Here is a 20000-nt window from a genome sequence, read left to right as displayed (position 1 = left end):
ACACATTTAGATTAAATATGACACTCTCAATAATTAAGGTTAAGCACTGAAATTTCATGAAATTATTATCCAGAAATTACATTTTTATATGAATTTAAACATAAATATTTGCAATGGATGTGCTGCTTTCGAACTATTTTCCTGTGGTATGCGATTTAATGTTTTAATCACAGCGAGGATTGCTTGGCGCATGCCAATTCCACTTTAAATTGTGTTCTAAATAGCAAAACTCATGTTCTGAGAAAATACTTTTGCATGAATAATGATCACTAATAATGATGTGAACTTGATTCGTCTGATGCTTTGGAACATATACGGTAACGACAGACATAAGGATGCACTTGTTGATCAAACAGTCCATTGGCTGGTTTGAACAGGTTTGATGACAGTAAAACCTCTGTTCAAAGGTGTCGCGCACAGACAGTAGCCTAATGATAACCCCTTTCGTGCTCTTCCCAATATTGTGACAAACACCATATTTAAAAGATAGAATTTGAAGGAAAGATATGCACGTTTTATTTTCAAAATGTTTTTGTTATTGACACAGTGAGTCAGGCAGTTATTTACACTGCAAAAAAATAAGGCCTATCTCCATTCAAATATACATTTTAAAATATATGTTTACATTATAGGCAGAATTGCATAAATTTGAATGGCAATGTGTTTATAGTACGTATCTCATATTTTCCTAAGGTATTGTACCCTTAACTGCGTTAAACATAGTGTCACATGGATGGAATATGCATGGAAATTATATGCAGATTACGTTATGCATATTAAAACAAGGCGTTGTAAGCTCCATATATGGCTATTTTGGGGAGGAGACGGGGTGGAGATTCATGTACGCACAATCTTCTGCTGACTGGGGATTACAAAAGGAATTTTTTGCAGGTTCTGGTGTACGCATGGCTTTATAAATCTGAAAACTTTTGTACGTATGCAAAATCCAGCTTTTGTGCATATACGCACACAGGATGGAATATGCGTAAAGTTTTATAGACTGGTCTCTCTGTGGGGTTTAGCTATAATTCCCCTACAGTGAAGAACCTTATTATGCATCCAGCAAATATTGTTTGATATATATAAGAAATATTGTTTATTACAGTTGATCTCAGTCCATTTGACACTTTTCTCCAAAGTAATGCAATTGCTCTCAAAACAATTAACACACAGCCACATGCTTATCTTAACCAAACAGTTCAACTTTACAGCAAAATGAAGCACTGCATTTTTTTTCTTGTAATGCATTTATTAACTTTTTATTCATCAAAGAATCCTGAAAAAAAAAGCAGCACAACTGGTTCCAATATTAATAATAAAATCAGCACATTAGAAAGATTTCTGAAGGATCATGTGACTCTGAAGACTGGGGAATTGGCTGGAGTAATGGCTGATGAAAATTCAAATTCATGCTTTGCATCACAGGAACAAATAATATATACTGTGTGTATATATATATATATATATATATATATAAGGGCTGTCAATCGAAAATATTTAATCGCAAGATTGTCATGAGTTAACTTGTGATTAATCGCAACTTAATCGCACATTTTTATCTGTTCTAAATGTACCTTAAATTAATACTTTTCAAGTTTTTAATACTCTAATCAACAAGGGGATGGACAAATATGGATGCTTTATGCAAATGTATGTTTATTATTAGTGAAACCATAGTCAGCATAGAGCATGAAGACTAGACACGTTTCAAATGTCATAGAACTTGTTCTTGTCTAGACATGAAAGAAGAACACACAAATACCAGCTTCCCATTACTTCTCTTTCTTTACACTGAGCAATTTACTTACACAAGCCTGTTTACACTATTCCCATGAAACGTGACCCATTAAGACTATATAACCAGCTCTCCCTTCCAAGATGTTAATCTGCACAAAAATCCTGATTTATAATCGAGCCCTCATCTGATAAAATCAAATAGGCTACGCATAAGATAAAGACAGGGGGCACTGCACAAGTGCCTGGACAACGCATCTCTCTTTTTTTATAAATAAAAACCATTGAACAGACAATAATTGTTCTCAACTTCTATTATTGTCCAAACAGACTGTGTGTGTGTGTGTGTGTGCAGGGGCGCCGTAACGGGGGAAGGTTAAGATCCCTGATCATGGGGGGCTCGAGTCAATATGCTGTTCAGGGGGCCCAGAACCAGACTGTAAAAAAAAAACATGGACGAAGTGTCCGCGAAGTGCCGCGACGTCACCCGTAGGTTTCTAAAGAGTGTTTTTGAAGCTCAAAGTGGGCGGAGCCAGCCGTCGCCATCTTGGCAGCGCGTCACCACGAGAAACACCCGGATAATCAAAAATGGGCAAAGAGGCGGGAGCTGGTTGCTGAAACCACGCCCACCTAACTCGACGGTGGTGACAGCAACGGCAATCCACCTGTCCCTCACAGCAGCGGCAACCCCCCTGCCACTCAAGTGGCCACGCCCTTAATTATGCAGAACTTTAAGGCTTAATATAATTTAAACGGATGAGTTATAAAAAAATTCACCTCCCTCAGTTGTCATGAAGGGCAAACTTAGCTATATAGACCAAACTAATTTTTGAACCAGGCTGTAAACGTTTTTTTTCTGCTGTAAAGTTGGGCATTTTAACATGGGGAGTCTATGAGATTGACTCCCTTTTGCAGCCAGCCTCTAGCGGCCAGTTGACGAATTACAGTTTAATGTTGGCTTCATGAGAGAGAGCGGGAGGTTGCCGCTTGCCCAGAACACATATCGGCACCCCTGTGTGTGTGAGTGTGTGTGTGTGTATCTTCTGCAGATAGATGGCTGCTGGTGTAGTCCTCACTGGTCCTCTCTGGCTGGCTCTGACCTGTGCTGCCAGGTTCAGGGCTGCTAATTTGCTGGCCAACTTGGCCCTGCCTGGTGGATTGGCTCTGACCTGCACTGTAATACATCTACCTGTCTTCAGTTTCTTCTTGAAGAAACCTTGAATGTATTCTGCTGTGCCTGACTTTGTCCCCTTTTCATTTCGTTTCCACAAAATTCTGTCTAAAAATAAACAAACCTCTAACTTAATCATCAATATTACACAAATAGTATATTTAATAGCTATATTCTCATCTTAAAGACAAAATCATTTAAATGTGAAGCTGTTCTTGGACGTTGCAAACGAAAATAAAAAATATAAGACTACCACGCAAAAACGTTTGTTTATTCAATACAAACAGGTGTTTACTATTCTACATCTTAAAATTCCAAGTGTCAGAACGCTAACATTATTAAAACCCCACATTTTAGCGTTTGCCACGTTACTGCAGACTATTTGGGAAAGTGATTGTGCCCTTTAATCTTTGAAACAACAGCAAGAAAGGTAACATAACGATTTCTATTTTAAGCGGTGCTGGTGCATCGCGGCTGAATAACACAACTAAGCACAAACTCTAAATTGCTTTCAACATACATTAACGTATTTCAATATATATAATTATAATTTAATACTTAAATGAACAGAGACGTGGTCTGCAGCCTGCGAAATCGCGCTTCTCCTGGACCAGAGTTTGACAGAATTATCCATGTGTGCCCTGGTGTACTCATGTTTTCTTACTTTCTCGGACAGGTGCTTCATATCTCTCACTCCCGTAACTGTCCATGCTGGATCTGCCCCAGTTGCTTTAAAGGGGTCATATGATGCGATTTCAATTTTTCCTTTTTCTTGGAGTGTTACAAGCTCTTGGTGCATAAAGAAGATCTGTAGATCTGAAATTGAGATGTGCAGACAGGCAGAGAAGTCATATTATGATGGTAAAAACATATATTTTTTCACAGATGATTTTCTAATATATCACATCATACAAATATTCATCGGTTTCATGTGACGTCACACAGTGGTGCGGCCGCCATTTGTAGGACCGAATTGCAATTCCGTCAATCTGCTGTGCTGTGCTCTGGGCTGTGATAACAGCAAATCACAATGGATTATTTACCAAGAGATGTGGATGTATTGGATTCTTTTGATTAAATATTTCCCGTAAGCATAGATGAGTTTTAATATTATAGTATTTTAGTTAGCAAGTTCATAATGAAACTTGCAAAAGGTTAAATTTGCGTGCGGGACTGCTGATTTGCCAGAAAACTTTCGTTATGCTCCACCTAAAGCTAATAAATCAACGAGATGTTTTTAATCTTTGATATAAGTACAGTTATGTGAGTCTAGAATGTTTATGCTGCACTAAACTTTGACGAACAACACACCGATCCGCAAACAAACAGCCCAGCAAGCAATTTTATTTTAAATAACTTAAGATATTTAAAAGAAAAAAAATCTAATACAAATCAAGAGCATGTCATCACACTTAACATTAAAACATTACGGGTAAATGACAACATAAAAAAAGATTAACCCTTTTTTTGGTTTACGTTTAACAAATAAAACAACCAACAGTGAACTTAAAGGAAATTATTAATTATTGGTTTTATGTTTAATTCCAAAACTTTGCCATTTCCCATTGTGTTTTTCAAAACACCTTTTAAATGTTTTATGTTTTAACCTTTATTTATTAAATGTTACAGTCCAAGTGTACATATAAATGCTTCATTCAAGTAAATGCATGGGTAATTTTTCAAATCATTTGACTGAGGTGAAGCTGACACTGATCAAGGGTGAGTTCTGTAATTGAATTTTATGATTTTAAGCTTGTTTTTGTATGTTTTTTTTTGAGGAGGACGAGCTAAAGGGTCAGGCCGTTACTCAACGTTCAGATTTAAGAATAAGATATTTTTTTCACCCAAGATTTTTACAGGTGGAAATGTACATTTCTGGTAGAATGTCCCATTTAATGGACTTTAAAATTGCTTTCATAATAATGAGATGTTTATAGATTTGTTAAGTCATGTAATTTATGTATTATAATCTATATAATTAAAATGAAAGTAAACGTTTTGTGTAGGTAACATTATTAATTTAAAATGAAATATTAATGAACAGTACAGTAGATATAGAAATGCAACTGTGCTAAGTCTGGCGTGCTGCGCAACAGGCCGAGTCCGGCTTGGATGCCGCAGTTTCGGCAAGTTACGGCTGTCGCATCTGGTCCGGTTAATTCGGCCCAGAATCTGAAAGCGAGTACGCAAACATCCAAGCCGGGTGCTGCAGATGGATCCGGGCCGATGGACAAGTCTCTAGCAGGTGAAATTTTAACTGAAAATGGCCCGAGTGTACGGAGAGGGATTGTACGAGGTAGATGTAAACAGCCTATCAGCAAACGTCATGTTGGTAAGTTTTCACTAGACTTTAGTGGAGTCAGCAGTTCGCTTGACAGTAAATAAGGATCTAATCCTTTTTTTTAAAAATACCATTGTTTTCTGTTGTTGGTAAAGTGTTATTTTGGTTTCCGATTACCAAGGAGAGGCTATGCAAGGTCCTAAAGATGGCGGCCGCAACAAAAAAGTCACGTGACTGAAACCCATGAATACATTTAAATAATTTATATAATTATTATTTTGTGTGTGTGGTTCAGGGAGGGCGGCGCCCTAGCGCCCTCTATTGGCCAACCGCCACTGAAGACGTTTAAATAATGAGTTGGATATCATCAGTACATCTGGATTAAATTACTTTGTTTTATAAAGTATGCTACTGGATTATTCCTATGTAATTTAGTAGATTTGGGGGAATATAAAGTTAATCAGTTAACAGATAATGTATACGTAGATAACGTTAACGACACAAAACAAATCAGGGACATCTTATTAAAATCGTTTCGTTAATGCAGTTTCATCCGTCGTTATGGAAGTAGAGAAATTTGATTTTTTTTTCAGTTTGAGTTTGAGGGAAGTTAAATATTACTATATGAACACAACATTGGTGCGTGTAACCGCGATCGGCGCAAATGGTAAAACGAGGACATCCTCTGTTTTCCTTTTGCACGTGTAACAAAGAATAAATAACTTATTGTGATTTTTTTTTTACGTTGCATCCTATTAAAAGTTTTAGAGTGTAGATTTGAGTATGCAGCAATATGTGGAGTGTTTTAGGCATTGGGATTTTGGGATTTTTGTGACTATTACCTGTTATGTTTTAACTCAGCTGAATTTTGGATTGATGACAACGGCAGAGAAAAATTCATAGACCTAAGTGGGATTGAAAGACAAGTAAAATAAATAATAAATAGGCAGGCAAGCAGTTTTGAAAAAGGAAGTGTACTAGACTAAATAGAGAAGCATGCTAAATATCAAAACTATTATATGACTGCTCTATAATAGAAGTAATCATACTAAATATTTTGTCACTGTATTGTATACTTACATCTGTTTTATTGTATATTAGTAATCTACTGTAGAAGCTCAGTGATGTCACAGGACTGATATGTAATGGAGCATAAGGGTTGAAGCCGGTCAGCAGTGCTGAAGGGACCATGGTGAAATTGAAAACATAAGATATGTTTCTGTCAAGCCAGCAATAAGGTACCATGCTAAATGTGTATTCTACTGCCATATTATATAAGAAGCCATACTAAACAGAATATGCAATGTATTTTAGAAAAATAATAATTGTAATTAATTATATTACTGATGTTGCATGTCAAGAGTGGTGCAGGAAGAGGATCAATGATGGTACAGGTCAGGAGTGGTGATGACCAATGATGTTACAGGTGGAGGGTCAGATATGTTGGCTGGGTGCTGGTAGGTGGAGCAGCAGTGATGTTGATGTTGGGTGCTTGTAGATAGAGGGTTAGTGTTGGTTGGGTGCTGGTAGGTGGAGCAGCAGTGATGTTCATTAAACAAGCATGAAAAACATTGTTTAAAAAGGTATGTGGTCTTTGTGGAAAAGTGCAAATACTCTTAAGTTTACCTCACAAATTTTTTTGTTGTTGTAACTTTGTTTTATTTTTATATTGCTCCTGCTGACTTGAGCCAACCATTTTTTCCTCCTCTCTGTGTCAGCAGGGAAGCCATACATTCGCACTCCTTTCTCCGAACGATTGGAGCATCCCCATGCAGCACAGCAAACCATGATGGAGACTATACAAGGACATCGTGGAGAAAAGGACACAGACAACAATTCATTTTATTATAAATTTATGTATAAATGCATTGCTATAAGTATGTGCATAGCAAAAGTCAAAACACACAATTAGATTTTTTAATTGAATATATATTTTTTGAATCTCTAATTATTTATTTGTGTGTGTGTGTGTGTGTATATATATATATATACACACACACAGATGTTTTTAATTGAATATTAATTTTTAAATGATGTATTTGTGTGTGTATAATGTTTTTTAATTGAATATTAATTTTTACATGAATATATAAATATTGCAAATCAGTGTATTTACTTATTACAAATTACCAAAAATCGAAGTTATGTCTCGCTACTCTATCAATTTGAATTGCCCGACAAAGAACTTCCTGGAACTATTTGAAGTCTACATGAATCACGTGACGATCAAGCGTTTTGGACTTCCGTTGACGCAACTCTCTCTTTCTATGGCTCTGTCCTGGACCTGTTCGACAGCACTGTAATCCAATGGCGTTGAGCATTGTGAAATTGACAGCACTCTAATCCAATGGCGTTGAGCATTATGAAATGGACAGCACTCTAATAATCCAATGGCATCGTAATATACGGGAAATAATTGGCAGTGAATCAGAGTAGGTGTGTAGGTTTGGGCACAAGGGAGGGCCAAGCATATTTTGAGGGGGCCGGTGCCACCCCTCTAGACGCGCCCCTGCAGGAGTTCGCACTCCCGAGTCGAATTTGCGAAGTCCGAACTACCGAGGACTTGTTAAGTAAGCTTGTTAAGGACTAGCGCTTGTTAAGTAAGTACTTATTGAAATTAAGTACGGAGTATGCCATTTCGGACGCATCCACTGCCTCCCTTGCCTCCTCGGAGGAAACGCCCCTGGTAGACACTGTTTATGGATTACTTTGAGATCAACGCCACCTAGTGGCAACCATACCATGGGGGTTTCCAAAAGTTTCGAAACAGTAATGACGCAGCGAAGCCTCGTTTGCACAAATCACGTGATTTGCCCAATTTGATACGCGCTCTGAACCACTGATTCAAAAACAAAAGATTCACAAAGGTTTCGAAGCTGCGTGAAGCAGTGTTTCTAAAAGTACTAGGACGTGACACGCTGCTTGCCTTCCTGCCTTTTCAGCTTTGGGTGATTGGACGTGCCCTGTGGGGAGACCCCTTGGACGTCATGACGTTGTTACTTCCGGATTCTTTTTCTAGGCTGTGTTTTGTTGTCGGGCGGAGGTTGAGATACTGTTTTCGTCTTTTACTTTTTATTATTTAACCTGTTTATTTACAATAGTGTCGGCATGAATCGTATCTTCGGACGAGGAAAACCCAAAGCACCGCCACCAAACCTGACGGACTGTATATCGGGTGTATGTGTTTGTTTCTATGTAACTTTGGAGAATGTGAAACAAAAGAACGTTGTCCTGAGAGCTGAAATGGCTTCAGTGTTGCTTAAATCTCACTGAATTATCTTTCTTCATATTATCAGCCGAAAGATTTTTCATGTTATTTGTAATGAGTGGTGAAATATGTTCTGCTGTGTCATGTAGTAAAGCAGACTTTGTCCATGTAGATAAACATTACATTATACATTTATTTTGTTGATTTTATAGTTGTTCTCTTGGTTTGCTTATGTTAAAGAAGTGGCATGGTTGGTGTTTTTGAATACACACAAAATGTGTTCTGAAAGTTGTGTATGACAAAAAGTTTGTGTTGAGGTTGTGTGAATTTGAACCAGTCCTGCTGGTTTCTTTAGAGTTCAGTGACTTATCATCACAGGTTGTCATTTTTTTCTTCATTTACAACTACAGCTTCTCGTTTCCTAAATAAATTAAGCATGTGCATGGTTGAATATATGTTGTATCCTATATAATGTCTTTCTTTCCCTTGATGAATTCCAGGTTGACTCACGAGCAGAATCTGTCGATAAGAAGATAGCCAGACTCGATGCCGAACTGATGAAATACAAAGATCAAATGAAGAAAATGAGGGATGGCCCATCAAAGGTAAAATTTGGCTCAGACTTTACCTGGGTGCAATTATGTATTTCTGTATGAAAATTAAAGGAATCACTCACCACAAAATTTAAATTTTATTACATTTACTTGCGTTTCTGTTTAGATTACTTACAAATTGTAATCCGTTACTGATTCCAAATTACATGGCAAAAAATGTTATTAGTAACTTAATCCATTACATTACACAATTTAGGTAATATAATCAGATTACTTTTAGATTACTTTTGAGCTATCTCGTTTTTCACATTGATTTAAATAGGTTAATCTTGATATAAAAATACAAAGAGTAAGAAAATATATTTAGTTTGTTGTTACTAACAACATGAAGTGCATTAAATATTTTATTATGTCAAGGTTTCCTAAACTGAGTTTGTGAAGGAACTGCAGGGGGTTTATGAGTTTAATGAAAAGCTAATAATTAATTAAATCATACAATTTTGAATTAAAACAAATAATTTAAAAATTAATCAAAACACTTACTGAAAAAATGAAATATTTTTAGGGATGCACGATATTATCGTACTGGTATCGGAATCTGCCGATAATGGCTTTAAATGTAAATATTGGCATGGCCCGATATGAAAAATTATGCCGATAAGATGAATACGTTAACTCACATGTGCTCAGGGTGTGCTAGTGATTAGATCGCATCAGCAGTGTGGCTCATTCTTGAAGCAAAGTTTTGTCTGAATGATTCACTCTTTTGGATCTCTGCATTTAATCTGAAAGCATGTACAGAATGACGTGTTCAGTGTGTGATCGAGTAAACAGTATTAGTAGGTGCAGTGGCAGCAGTGACAGCCTCCCCCAGGTCCTAATGCCCGTTCGGTAAGGAGTTTTAATCTGTAGTGGGCCCTGTTGGCCTACTTCTAATTAAATTAAAAGTAAAATAGCCTACACAAATAACATTTAGACTGTTTCTGATTAAATAAAGCAGTAATTGATGTCATAAAATAATGAGTATTTTTTTATTTAAAGGTCAGAAGCTATAGCTTACATGAAAAAAAAATCACAAACATGACACTTGTAAATTAAATCATCTTATATATACTGATTTATTCATTAATGTGCAATATGTTTTATTTTTTAAACAAATCATAAGCTCTAAAAATTTTCAGAATTTTTACAACTCTTTTGCTTTAGACCATCTCCAAATGTTAAATCTTAAAATAAAATGTTAGGGTTAACACTGCATCTTTCTGGGGGGAAAATGCAGCGATTGATATATAGTTTATTTATAGTTATTTTCAAAGCTTCGAGACTTGGTGTTGTTTCCAAACAAAAGGAAATATATCGTATCGGTATCGGCCAAAATGACTTGGAAAATATCGGCCTATCGGATATCGGCAAAAATTCAATATCGTGCATCCCTAAATATTTTATTTGTTTAAAATTTTATTTGTGAACATGCAAATGTGATACTTCATCATTAAAATCTTTATTTTAAAATCTCAAGGGTACTTCAAATAAAAATATATTATATGAAAGAGGATCAGATGGCAAAAAAGTTGGTGAATTTGTGCATTTTGTATGTGTTTGAAAGACAAACGTCTTCCAAAGTAATACATAGTAAAATAACCAACTGAGTGATAATTGAAATAAAAATTAATGTGTTCATCAGTAGTTGATGCAATATTGAAACACCACTTAAATCTGAAATGATTGTTGTAAATCCAGTGGTCAAATGCTGAGCAGCCACTTGACTGATCTATGTGTGAATGTCCACAAAACTGTAAGACTTTCTGAGTGCATATTAGCAGTAGGCCAATTTAGAAAGGACAATTTAAAAGATGAAAAAGAGGAATTAGGAAGAATCAATAAATTATGAATAAATTATTGCTGTTGTGTAAATATGTAATCATGTAATAACTAGTAACTGTATTACAATTACAAGTGACTGTAGTCTGATTACGAGTATTTTAAAATGTAATTTACTCTAATTACAAGTACTTAGTTTTTGGATTACGTAATCCAGATTACATGTAATCAGTTACTACACAGCTCTGGCTATGTGTGATGACCAAAGACAGAAATTTAAGATGATATATGTTGAAAATTATTCCCTATATAGCTCTCAAATTCAATTTATACTTTATATTCAAACCTGGTGTGTCAGAGTTGGTAGAAAAAGCAATGGTGTTTGTTGTTGTTTGGCATTAAACCTGGTGTGACACTCTTATATGCTAGGTTTGAATATCTCCAAATGTGAATGAGATTTAAGATTTTTTTTTTTTTGTCCTTCATACAAAACTCTTGTATAGCTTCAGAAGACACAAGCCAGAGCTACTGCTCTCAGTTTTCTGTTACTTGATTTTGCCTTGATTTTTCGTTACTCAAAAGAAATAAATTTAGGTTTCTTTGATTTTTTTTTTTTTTTTGGTTTAATTTGGTTATCCATTTCTTTAATTATTATTATTTTTAAATCATTCAACATTATAGCCATATATCTGGTGTCTGACAGAGCACACCACGCAGTGTATGAAGATCTGACCTAACAATGCAAACAGGACATTGGAAAAATTGTAGTCCAGTTTTTTTCTGCTTCTATTCTAGAACATGGTGAAACAGAAAGCCATGAGAGTCCTCAAACAGAAGAGAATGTAAGTGCCCTTATTTGTAGTCATTCTTAATATGTTTATGTATAAAATCTTCACTGTAAATTAAATCTGCAAAGCATTTGACCTTGGTGCACTCTGGGGGTGCTGGTGTGTTTTGCGCATCCCTAGCCTCTCAACAATAATTTCTGTTTCATGGTAAATTATCAAAAATTCAGTGTGATGCCAGGGGAATTCCATTCTATTTTGCTAGTTTGCATTTAGCTAGATGTTTCTAGCGAGTTTTATCATGTATTTATCATGTATAATGTTTTATCGCATAGCTGGGTATTAGTAACATGCTTTATGCTTAGCCAAGTGTTACTAGCATGATTGTGCATGAATATGGCATGTTGCTAGCATGTTTAGCACTTTCTGGCATATTTAGGGCCCAAGCACTGAAAGTGCCCTGTTGTTCTCTTAAGGATCATTTTTTAGATTTCCTAAAGATTATTAAAGGGTCCAAAGACTTAAAGTTCTGAAACCCTATTGTGTTTGCACCAACTTTTTGTCCTAAAAGTGTATGGGCAACAGAGTAAATCATAGAGACCCCAAACTTGGCACATAGAGTAAAATTCGTTTGTACTTCTGAATCCTTGAGTTAGGCCCTTCAAATGATAAAATTCTTCTGCCATTTAAAATTTTCTTGATCTACCTTTACTAACTCCTCCTAGGTTAGTTCAATCTTCATCAAATTTTGCAAACAAAAGCTAGGGACTGAATGTATTCACGCTTGTGCTCCTGATGATACATACTAGTTTTTAACTTAATGAAGCATATGGTTGTGAAGTTATAGTGGGTTTTCAATTGTGGCACCTCTTATTGTTAGAATTTGACAAAACTTTGTGTGCGTTGTCAGAATGTCCTGTTGTCCAATCTGTCAAGTTTTGTTAAGTTTGGTCAGTTTTCAGCATATGTAAGTCAGCTCATAAAAAATTAGCATTGCATGGCCATTTAATTTATATCCTAACTTACATCTCCACAATACTTTGAGTCAAATTAAGTTTAAAAGTTTTTAAGCTTTTGTCATGAGTGTCTAGGGATGTTGTGTTGCTAAGTTTCATGCAAATCGGACAGACAGCCTAAGAGGGTTTTCCTTTATTTTTATTGTAGCACTTATGAGAGTTATGATCCAAACACAAATTGCCTTATTATATATAATATACTGTTGTACTATATTTATTTGCTGTTTGTTTTGTAGCACTGCTAATACGTACGTTAAGCTCTTGTATGCTGTGTTTTTATTTTGCAAGTAACTTTGGGTAAAACAGTTAGTCAAATGAACAAATGAAAATCTATGTAAATGTGTTTACCACAGGGGTGTCCAATCCTAGTCCTGGAGGGCCACTGTCCTGCAGAGTGTAGCTCCAACCCCAATTAAACTTCCAGGCAGGTGTTGAGGCAAATTGGAGCTAAACTGCAGGACAGTGGCCCTTCAGGACCGAGTTTGGACACCCCTGGTTTACTAAGTGCTTCACACACAAAAAACGAATTGATCTATATAATAATGGTGTTTCCTAAACTTTGATGCAAAAAAACGATACAAGACATTGAAGGATATTGTTATATCTCCAGGTATGAAGGGCAGAGAGATCAGTTGATGCAGCAGTCATTTAACATGGAACAAGCAAACTACACCATCCAGACACTAAAAGACACCAAGACCACTGTAAGAACGCAGTCATAAGAAAAAAAGAAATGTTATGTGTTTTTTCAACATTAGTGATATGTAGCAAGCATACTTGTTTTCTGTGTGTGCATGTTAATGTTTTTAACATAGGTGGATGCGATGAAAATTGGTGCCAAAGAAATGAAAAAAGCATACAAGAATGTTAAAATTGATCAGATTGAGGTAAGATTCCTTTCATTTCTTTACTTGGTGTAAAATACTAAATTGTCTGAACTGATTTTAAAAAATGATGCGTGTATTAGAAAAAGTTTTGCTGTTCATGCTGCAGGATCTGCAAGACCAGTTGGAGGACATGATGGAAGATGCTAATGAAGTGCAAGAAGCTCTCAGCCGCAGCTATGGGACACCAGACATCGATGAAGATGATCTGGAGGCAGGTTAGTTAGAACAGGTGTTAAGGTAGTTTGTTTTATTTTGTGCATTTAGCATTTTTATTTTGATTAGTAATTAGTTGTGATCTATTACTAATAAATGTGTGTATTTACTTTGTTCACTATAAAAAAAAAGAATGTTGGTTTTTGCTTGATTATTTGTTTGTACCATAAGAACTGGATGCACTTGGTGATGAACTCCTTTTGGACGATGACAATTCCTATCTGGATGAGGCTTCTTCTGCTCCAGCTATACCCGAAGGAGTACCAGGAGACAGAACCACGAATCGGGTAAACACAACCATTAATTTAAAAAACAACATAAAACACATTATTATTTATTTAGTGTTTTCTAGAAAATGTCACATTTATAATCTAAAATGTACTGTGACTTATGTTCCAAAGCAACTTGTATTATGCAGTTAACGGAAAGCAAAAAAATATGCATTCACATATATCAGTTCTAGTAGTGTTGTCAAAAGTACTGGTACTTCAGTATCAAGTCAATACTTAAATTTAAAAAATCTTAAAAATGCTTTCAAACACTCCCATGTGTATTTGTGTGAGCACTCTGTAAATAGCTATGGATGGGACAAAAAAAAAAAAGATATGTGAAAATAAGTCTGAGCATTAAGTCTAGCAGTGTAAGTGCAGTAGACTTGCACTTGTTCTGTCACCTGTAAAGTTTTTTTTTTCCATTTTATTATTTACATTATTTCATTTTGTAACTTTTTATTTGATCTTTTTAATGCAATGGTAACTTAACTGAATAATATCTGAAGGCTACATGCTAATGTTTTAAAGTATTTTTTATAACTACTAATATAAATAATAATTAACTAATTTCACTTATTTTTTTAAATAGTTAAAAGATAAAATAGTTCATGGTATTAAAGTGAAACGAAAAATTTGCATTAAGCCATATGTTGACTTTGTATTTTCTTTTGTGAGCTGTTCACAAATTGCTGGTCTATGCGTTCATGGAAGAAAATTTTATCTTGTGGTTTTTGGTTTTTAACCTTTCCTCGCATTGAACTTTGCCACAGTTTGTGCTTGTTAGGCAAGGTAAGACATGTCAAGTTTGTTACATGGCGCATTTCCTACACACCGAAAATTCAATTTTGCTTTAAATTTGTTTAGGCTGTTTATAATTTATGATGTTATAATAAATGCCGCTATAATTTATTTTATTATACAATGCGGATCCATTTAGGATTGCTTAACCTGCCAATATACATGTGAAAAATAAAAATATTTAAAATGTATCAAAGTGCTCTGAAGGCAATTTCAATTGTTATGGGCCCCCAATAGCTGTGGTTCCCCTATAGTCAGTCCCACTTCCCCCCCACTAGTGATGCCCCTTTTCCGGGGTAATACAGAACATGTGCTCTAATTAACATACAATAAGACCTCCTCATGTTCTGCCCTCCCACTTTTCTATAGCATTACATGCTCATTTTTTCTGCCAGTTTCAAATCTGAGGTTCAGATTTGGGGGTTTCATGATCCTTTAATAGAATGCTTAGTAAATTTAAAGTAAACAAGCCACACAGTGTAAGAAGCTGCATCCATCAACACTATGTGCTGGACTTTTCATTTCAGTAATAAATTGTATACAGTTGACAAATGCACTCAGAGATCATTTGTCAATTTAATGAATCAAAATTTAATTAGAATGCCAAAAAGTGTCACTTTATTGCATAAAAATAGACTGCATACTCTATACTGATTAAGGTTAGAGCAGATTATTGAAAAATGTCTGTATCATGTTATATACAGTATTTTTAAAATCGCATGTAAATATTTCATACTGAGCACTGCATTTTTAGTTACATGTTCTTTGCTTTGTGGAGACATGTGAATAACATCCACTGTTACAGAAAATGATTTTTGCAAACTGATATAAAAATTCTGCTTTTTGCAAACAGGATGGAGTACTGGTGGATGAGTTTGGCCTTCCTCAGATTCCAGCTACATAGTGGAACAAAATGACAATACATCGTAAACCCTCAAAAGATTTGGACAAATATCTACAAACATAAACACTGGGACAGACCTTCAATGTCAAGATTTCATCTTTTTTTAAATTAGTCTTGATCTACTTCAGATTATAATCTTTTGCTTCATAAGAAATCTATCCATGATATCTTTTAACATTAATCATTTAGTTCAGAGTTTTTCTTGGTTGGCTTGTTTTTGACTGTGTATATATGATTTATTTTCTGAAGGATATACAGTAGGTGGTTTACTTTGTACTGCAATACACTTTATTGAAAGCATAAATAAATATAATTTACATACAATATCACATTTCTGTACACAAGCAAAAGACAAACTTCTGTATATATAATAAATCTAATGAATTGTAGTTCAATATCCATTTGGTAATCCAGATATCACCAGCCGAGTCTGTAGCTGTGAGGAAAGATCTTCTTGTGCAGATATTCCACAACCTCTTTTTTAGCCTTGAGTTTCTCAAATTCATAGTATGAAATCTAGAGACAGAGTAAAACTAAGGCCATTATGGAGCATACACTAGTTTGAATTGTAAGTTTTAAACATTGGCATGCATGCATACAAGACTGGTGTTTAAAGGAATAGTTAACCCAAAAACAAAAATTAATTTGACTTATTTGCTCACCCTCATGTTGATAAAAATTCAGAAGACTTAAATTGAAACCACTGGAGTTGTATGGATAACTTTACACAACATCTGTGTCCTTTTCAGAGCTTGAAATGTTTTGTAGCTTGTGGATTAAATTGATTGAAATAATAATACTTTGAATACAGTTGTCATCTTGCGTTACACCTTGGAAAATATGCAGAATGTTAATTTAAAAAAAAATAAATGATAGGGATCCTAAAAATATTTTGCTCCAGGTCTTGGAACATTCTTTGGTTTCTTCTGCATATTTGAACCCTATTAAACAGTGACTTTTTTCACACAGAGGACAACTGATGTTCAAGGAGGGTGATGATTGGGGTAAATTGTCCTCATTTTGTCTTCTGGGAACCGTAAATAACATATGTAGTTTCTGAAGAAAAAATGTACACTCCCCAGATCTTAATGCATTTTTATGAACCCTCTCCTATTTTACTACAGTTATTATAGTTTCACTGATTCTGCAAGGTGCATGTAAAATTATGACCACAACGCTAATATTCATTCCACCCTGGAACACAAAAAAGAATAAAGTTTTTGAACGACTTTAGGGTAAGTTACACATTTTATTTTGGGGAACTATTCCTTTAAATGAACATTTCAGCTTGATCTATGAAACATGCACATACATAGAAAGGCATAGAAGAAAAAAAGTTTTAGTAAAAGAAAAAAAAAACATTTTAGTAAAGCACATAGTCGGTAAATAAAAGGCAAGAGAAATTAAGTTTGTTTTACCTGAACAACTTCATATCCCAGAATCCTCAGGTGACGCTGCTTGATGGCTTCCTTGCCTAGTAGTTTCTCTGCATTTGCTGCAAAGCGCTTTGACCCATCAATACAGAGAGCAATTCTGATAATAAACAAATGAATATCAATATCACAATATGCATTCATTCTCAGACAACTAACCATCAATTCCTGCTTTATTTGCAAACAGCAGGAAATGCCTTACCTTTTATGGACTTCATTTGTATGCGAAGCAGGCAAGACGTACCCTTCTTCATCTAGTTTTATCTCAATGTCTGCATATATATAAACGAGAAAATAGTGGCATATACAGCCACAGAGATATACCAATCAGAAGGTTTACATGTGTTGGTGTAAGAAATTGACAGCTATACAATTTTAGGACCAAAGTGGATGCATAATATGTACCTAGCGTATAACAATATGGTGTAAGTACTCTGGAAGCAAAGTAAGATCGAGCTCCCAGCAGATCCACTAGGGCGGACTTCACAGCATTATAGAAATGAGGTTCCACCGGAGTCTCCAAAGACTGTCCAGAAGCCAAAAATGACTTTACTTGAAACTTCGGCGAAAGTCGTGGTCCCTTCATTTAAGTGTAAGAAATATGTAAATGAGCATTGTTATGAATAAGCAAGCAACATTAGTATATAATTCATATATAACACTCCTTTTAAATTGTATCCTTTTTTGGGAGCCTAAAAAGCTCTCATGCACAGCTGTATTCATGCAGCTTGTCGACCACAGAACGAGTTCGACACATGCTTAGTACCACCTTGTTACTACCTCTTCTGTATCAACATTCACCTTGCATGTGTGCTCAATGCAGGGTAGTAACTGATGACATGTAATCTGTATTATGTAATCAGATTCCAAAAAAATAAGTATGTGTAATTAAAGTATATTACATTTTAAAATGCTCATTATCAGATTACAGTTACTTTTTATGGATTACATTACATATTTACACAATGGCACAATGTGAATTATTCACAATTTATTCATTCTCCCTAATTTTTTTTTTTCTCTTTTACATTTTCCTTCTAAAAATCCTACTGTGTGTCATAGCATGTAGCTTTGACTATATTCACAATATAGAATGGCCTTGTAAATGTCATGTAAATAAGTGTGTAAACCATGCTTCTGTTGTTAATTACTCACCCTCATGTCATTCCAAACCCAAAAGACCTACGTTCATATTCGTTTCTGTGCCTAGACCGTGGTAGTTCCCTTGCTCAGATTTCATCAAAAATATCTTAATTTGTGTTCCTAAGTTGAACAAAGGTCTTACGGGTTTGGAACGACACGAGGGTGAGTGATTACTGACAGAATTTTCATTTTTGAGTGAACTATCCCTTTAATGGTGATGTATGGCTGTGAAACGCTATGTCACCATAATGTCCAGTAATATTCAGTAGCTGTTGATTCTGGAAGTTTGAACAAAAATATTTCAAACCTGGAAGACTTTGGGTGTGTAATGTCATGTCTACTAATGTTTGTTCATGTAATCAAGGGATTCCCAAACATTTTTTATCAGCCAAACCTAAAATAATTTAGTTGAAATATCTCTGAGGAACACATTTGCATGTTTACAGTTCTCTGTTAATTAATGGTCACACTGACTTGGAGGTAAACAAATAAAATTTTTTTTTTTTTTAGTGTTAAAATATTTATTTATTTTTACATTTTCATGATTTAATAATTAGCTTTTGACAACTCACAAACTATTACAGTTCTTATATTAAGACCAGTATGGGAAACCCTGGTGTAATGCAGTGTTTAATTTTATGATGTTGATATACAAAAAATTTAATATTTTCTTTTTATTTTACATTAGTGTTGTACAGTATGCTTATTTTGTAAGTTTAAAACAAGTTAGATAAAAAAAGTAATCTAAAAATGTACCTAAAATGAGGTACCTAGATTACATTACCAACTACCATTTTCATCATCCAAACAGTCACACAGACAGTATGCAGACCTTTGCAGAACATGAGCTGGACACCTGACAGATGCTGATTTACTTGCCTCATCAGGATTTCCCAATGAATAAAATAATAAAAAAAATTTAAATTATTAGAGAAATAACTCCCGAAGTGGTTATGTGGCCACGTCGCCGCGCCTATTAATGGAATGATCTTTCTCAGTCCTCAAACAAATTAAGAACTACATTCAATTGTTATTGACTGAACGCAAGCGCTTATTGCGATAGAAAACACTATAAAGTTTCCACTGATTAAGAAATATTTTTGTTTGCTTGGGTGGTAATATTAGGCCTATTATATTAATAGTGAAGGGGGGCCCAAAAATGTGTTTTGCCTATGTCACAAAAAGAGGTAAATCCGGCCCTGTCCAGGGTGTTGCTATGTAGTTACTTAAGCATTCTAAGTGGTTGTTTGTGTTGCTATGCAGTTTCTGGGGAGTTCAGGGGCCAGTTGCATAAACTTAGCCACCGTCTTAAGACTGCGTCTTAAAAAATAGTTTGACCAACTAGCAGTTGCCAACGGGTAATCAGTCTTACTTTTCCAATACAAATAAGACCAATCTACCTTTTCATAACTGAATTTAAAAAGCTATGACCAGTCTTGAAGAAAAACAATTAGTTGACTAACTTTTTAAGACTAGTCTAAACCGTTTATGCAACCGGCCCCAGGTTAGTTTCCCAGCATAAGTTGCCACAGTGACTAAGCTTGATCTAGACCTATGTTAAATTTGCCTTATGGAACCAAATCATTTGACAATGAGTCAGACTAACTGAAATAAGCCTGGCTTATTTGGTTAACTTGTTTTATGAAACAGGTCTTGAGGCATTACAAGTGATCATATTTTTTCCATTGCATCGTATTGCATCGAATCAAATTGTGTTGAATCGAATCGAATCGAAATCGGATCGCACTGCATCGTAATAGGGGTGAATCGTATCGCATCG

The 20000-nt window shown here is 35.1% G+C and overlaps 2 protein-coding genes across 7 annotated transcripts in view; one reads left to right on the top strand and one right to left on the bottom strand.

Moving 5' to 3' along the window:
• Nucleotides 1–8060: 8060 nt before the first annotated feature.
• chmp5b (charged multivesicular body protein 5b) lies at nucleotides 8061–15968 on the top strand. Its single transcript, XM_016508528.1, has 8 exons — nucleotides 8061–8363; nucleotides 8895–8999; nucleotides 11565–11611; nucleotides 13181–13274; nucleotides 13386–13457; nucleotides 13564–13672; nucleotides 13842–13957; nucleotides 15594–15968. The coding sequence occupies exons 1-8, from the start codon at nucleotides 8295–8297 to the stop codon at nucleotides 15642–15644; spliced, it is 663 nt and encodes a 220-aa protein (XP_016364014.1). The 5' UTR covers nucleotides 8061–8294; the 3' UTR covers nucleotides 15645–15968.
• Nucleotides 15969–16050: 82 nt separating this feature from the next.
• fastkd3 (FAST kinase domains 3) overlaps nucleotides 16051–20000 on the bottom strand; it is a 22905-nt gene continuing 18955 nt past the window's right edge. For all 6 annotated transcript variants that reach the window (XM_016508526.1, XM_016508524.1, XM_016508523.1 and 3 more), the window contains 4 exons: nucleotides 17483–17657; nucleotides 17280–17349; nucleotides 17063–17177; nucleotides 16051–16160 (listed from right to left, as the gene is read on the bottom strand). In XM_016508526.1, the coding sequence (XP_016364012.1) occupies nucleotides 16062–16160; nucleotides 17063–17177; nucleotides 17280–17349; nucleotides 17483–17657 (459 nt within the window). In that variant the 3' untranslated portion in view covers nucleotides 16051–16061. The remainder of the gene's footprint in view (nucleotides 16161–17062; nucleotides 17178–17279; nucleotides 17350–17482; nucleotides 17658–20000) is intronic.

This window comes from Sinocyclocheilus rhinocerous, unplaced genomic scaffold, assembly GCF_001515625.1.
Source record: "Sinocyclocheilus rhinocerous isolate Xijiao unplaced genomic scaffold, SAMN03320098_v1.1 scaffold1075, whole genome shotgun sequence".
Taxonomy (NCBI): Eukaryota; Metazoa; Chordata; class Actinopteri; order Cypriniformes; family Cyprinidae; genus Sinocyclocheilus; species Sinocyclocheilus rhinocerous.
The sequence above is the reverse complement of the archived record's forward strand: the minus strand, read 5'-3'. Positions and strand labels throughout refer to the sequence as shown.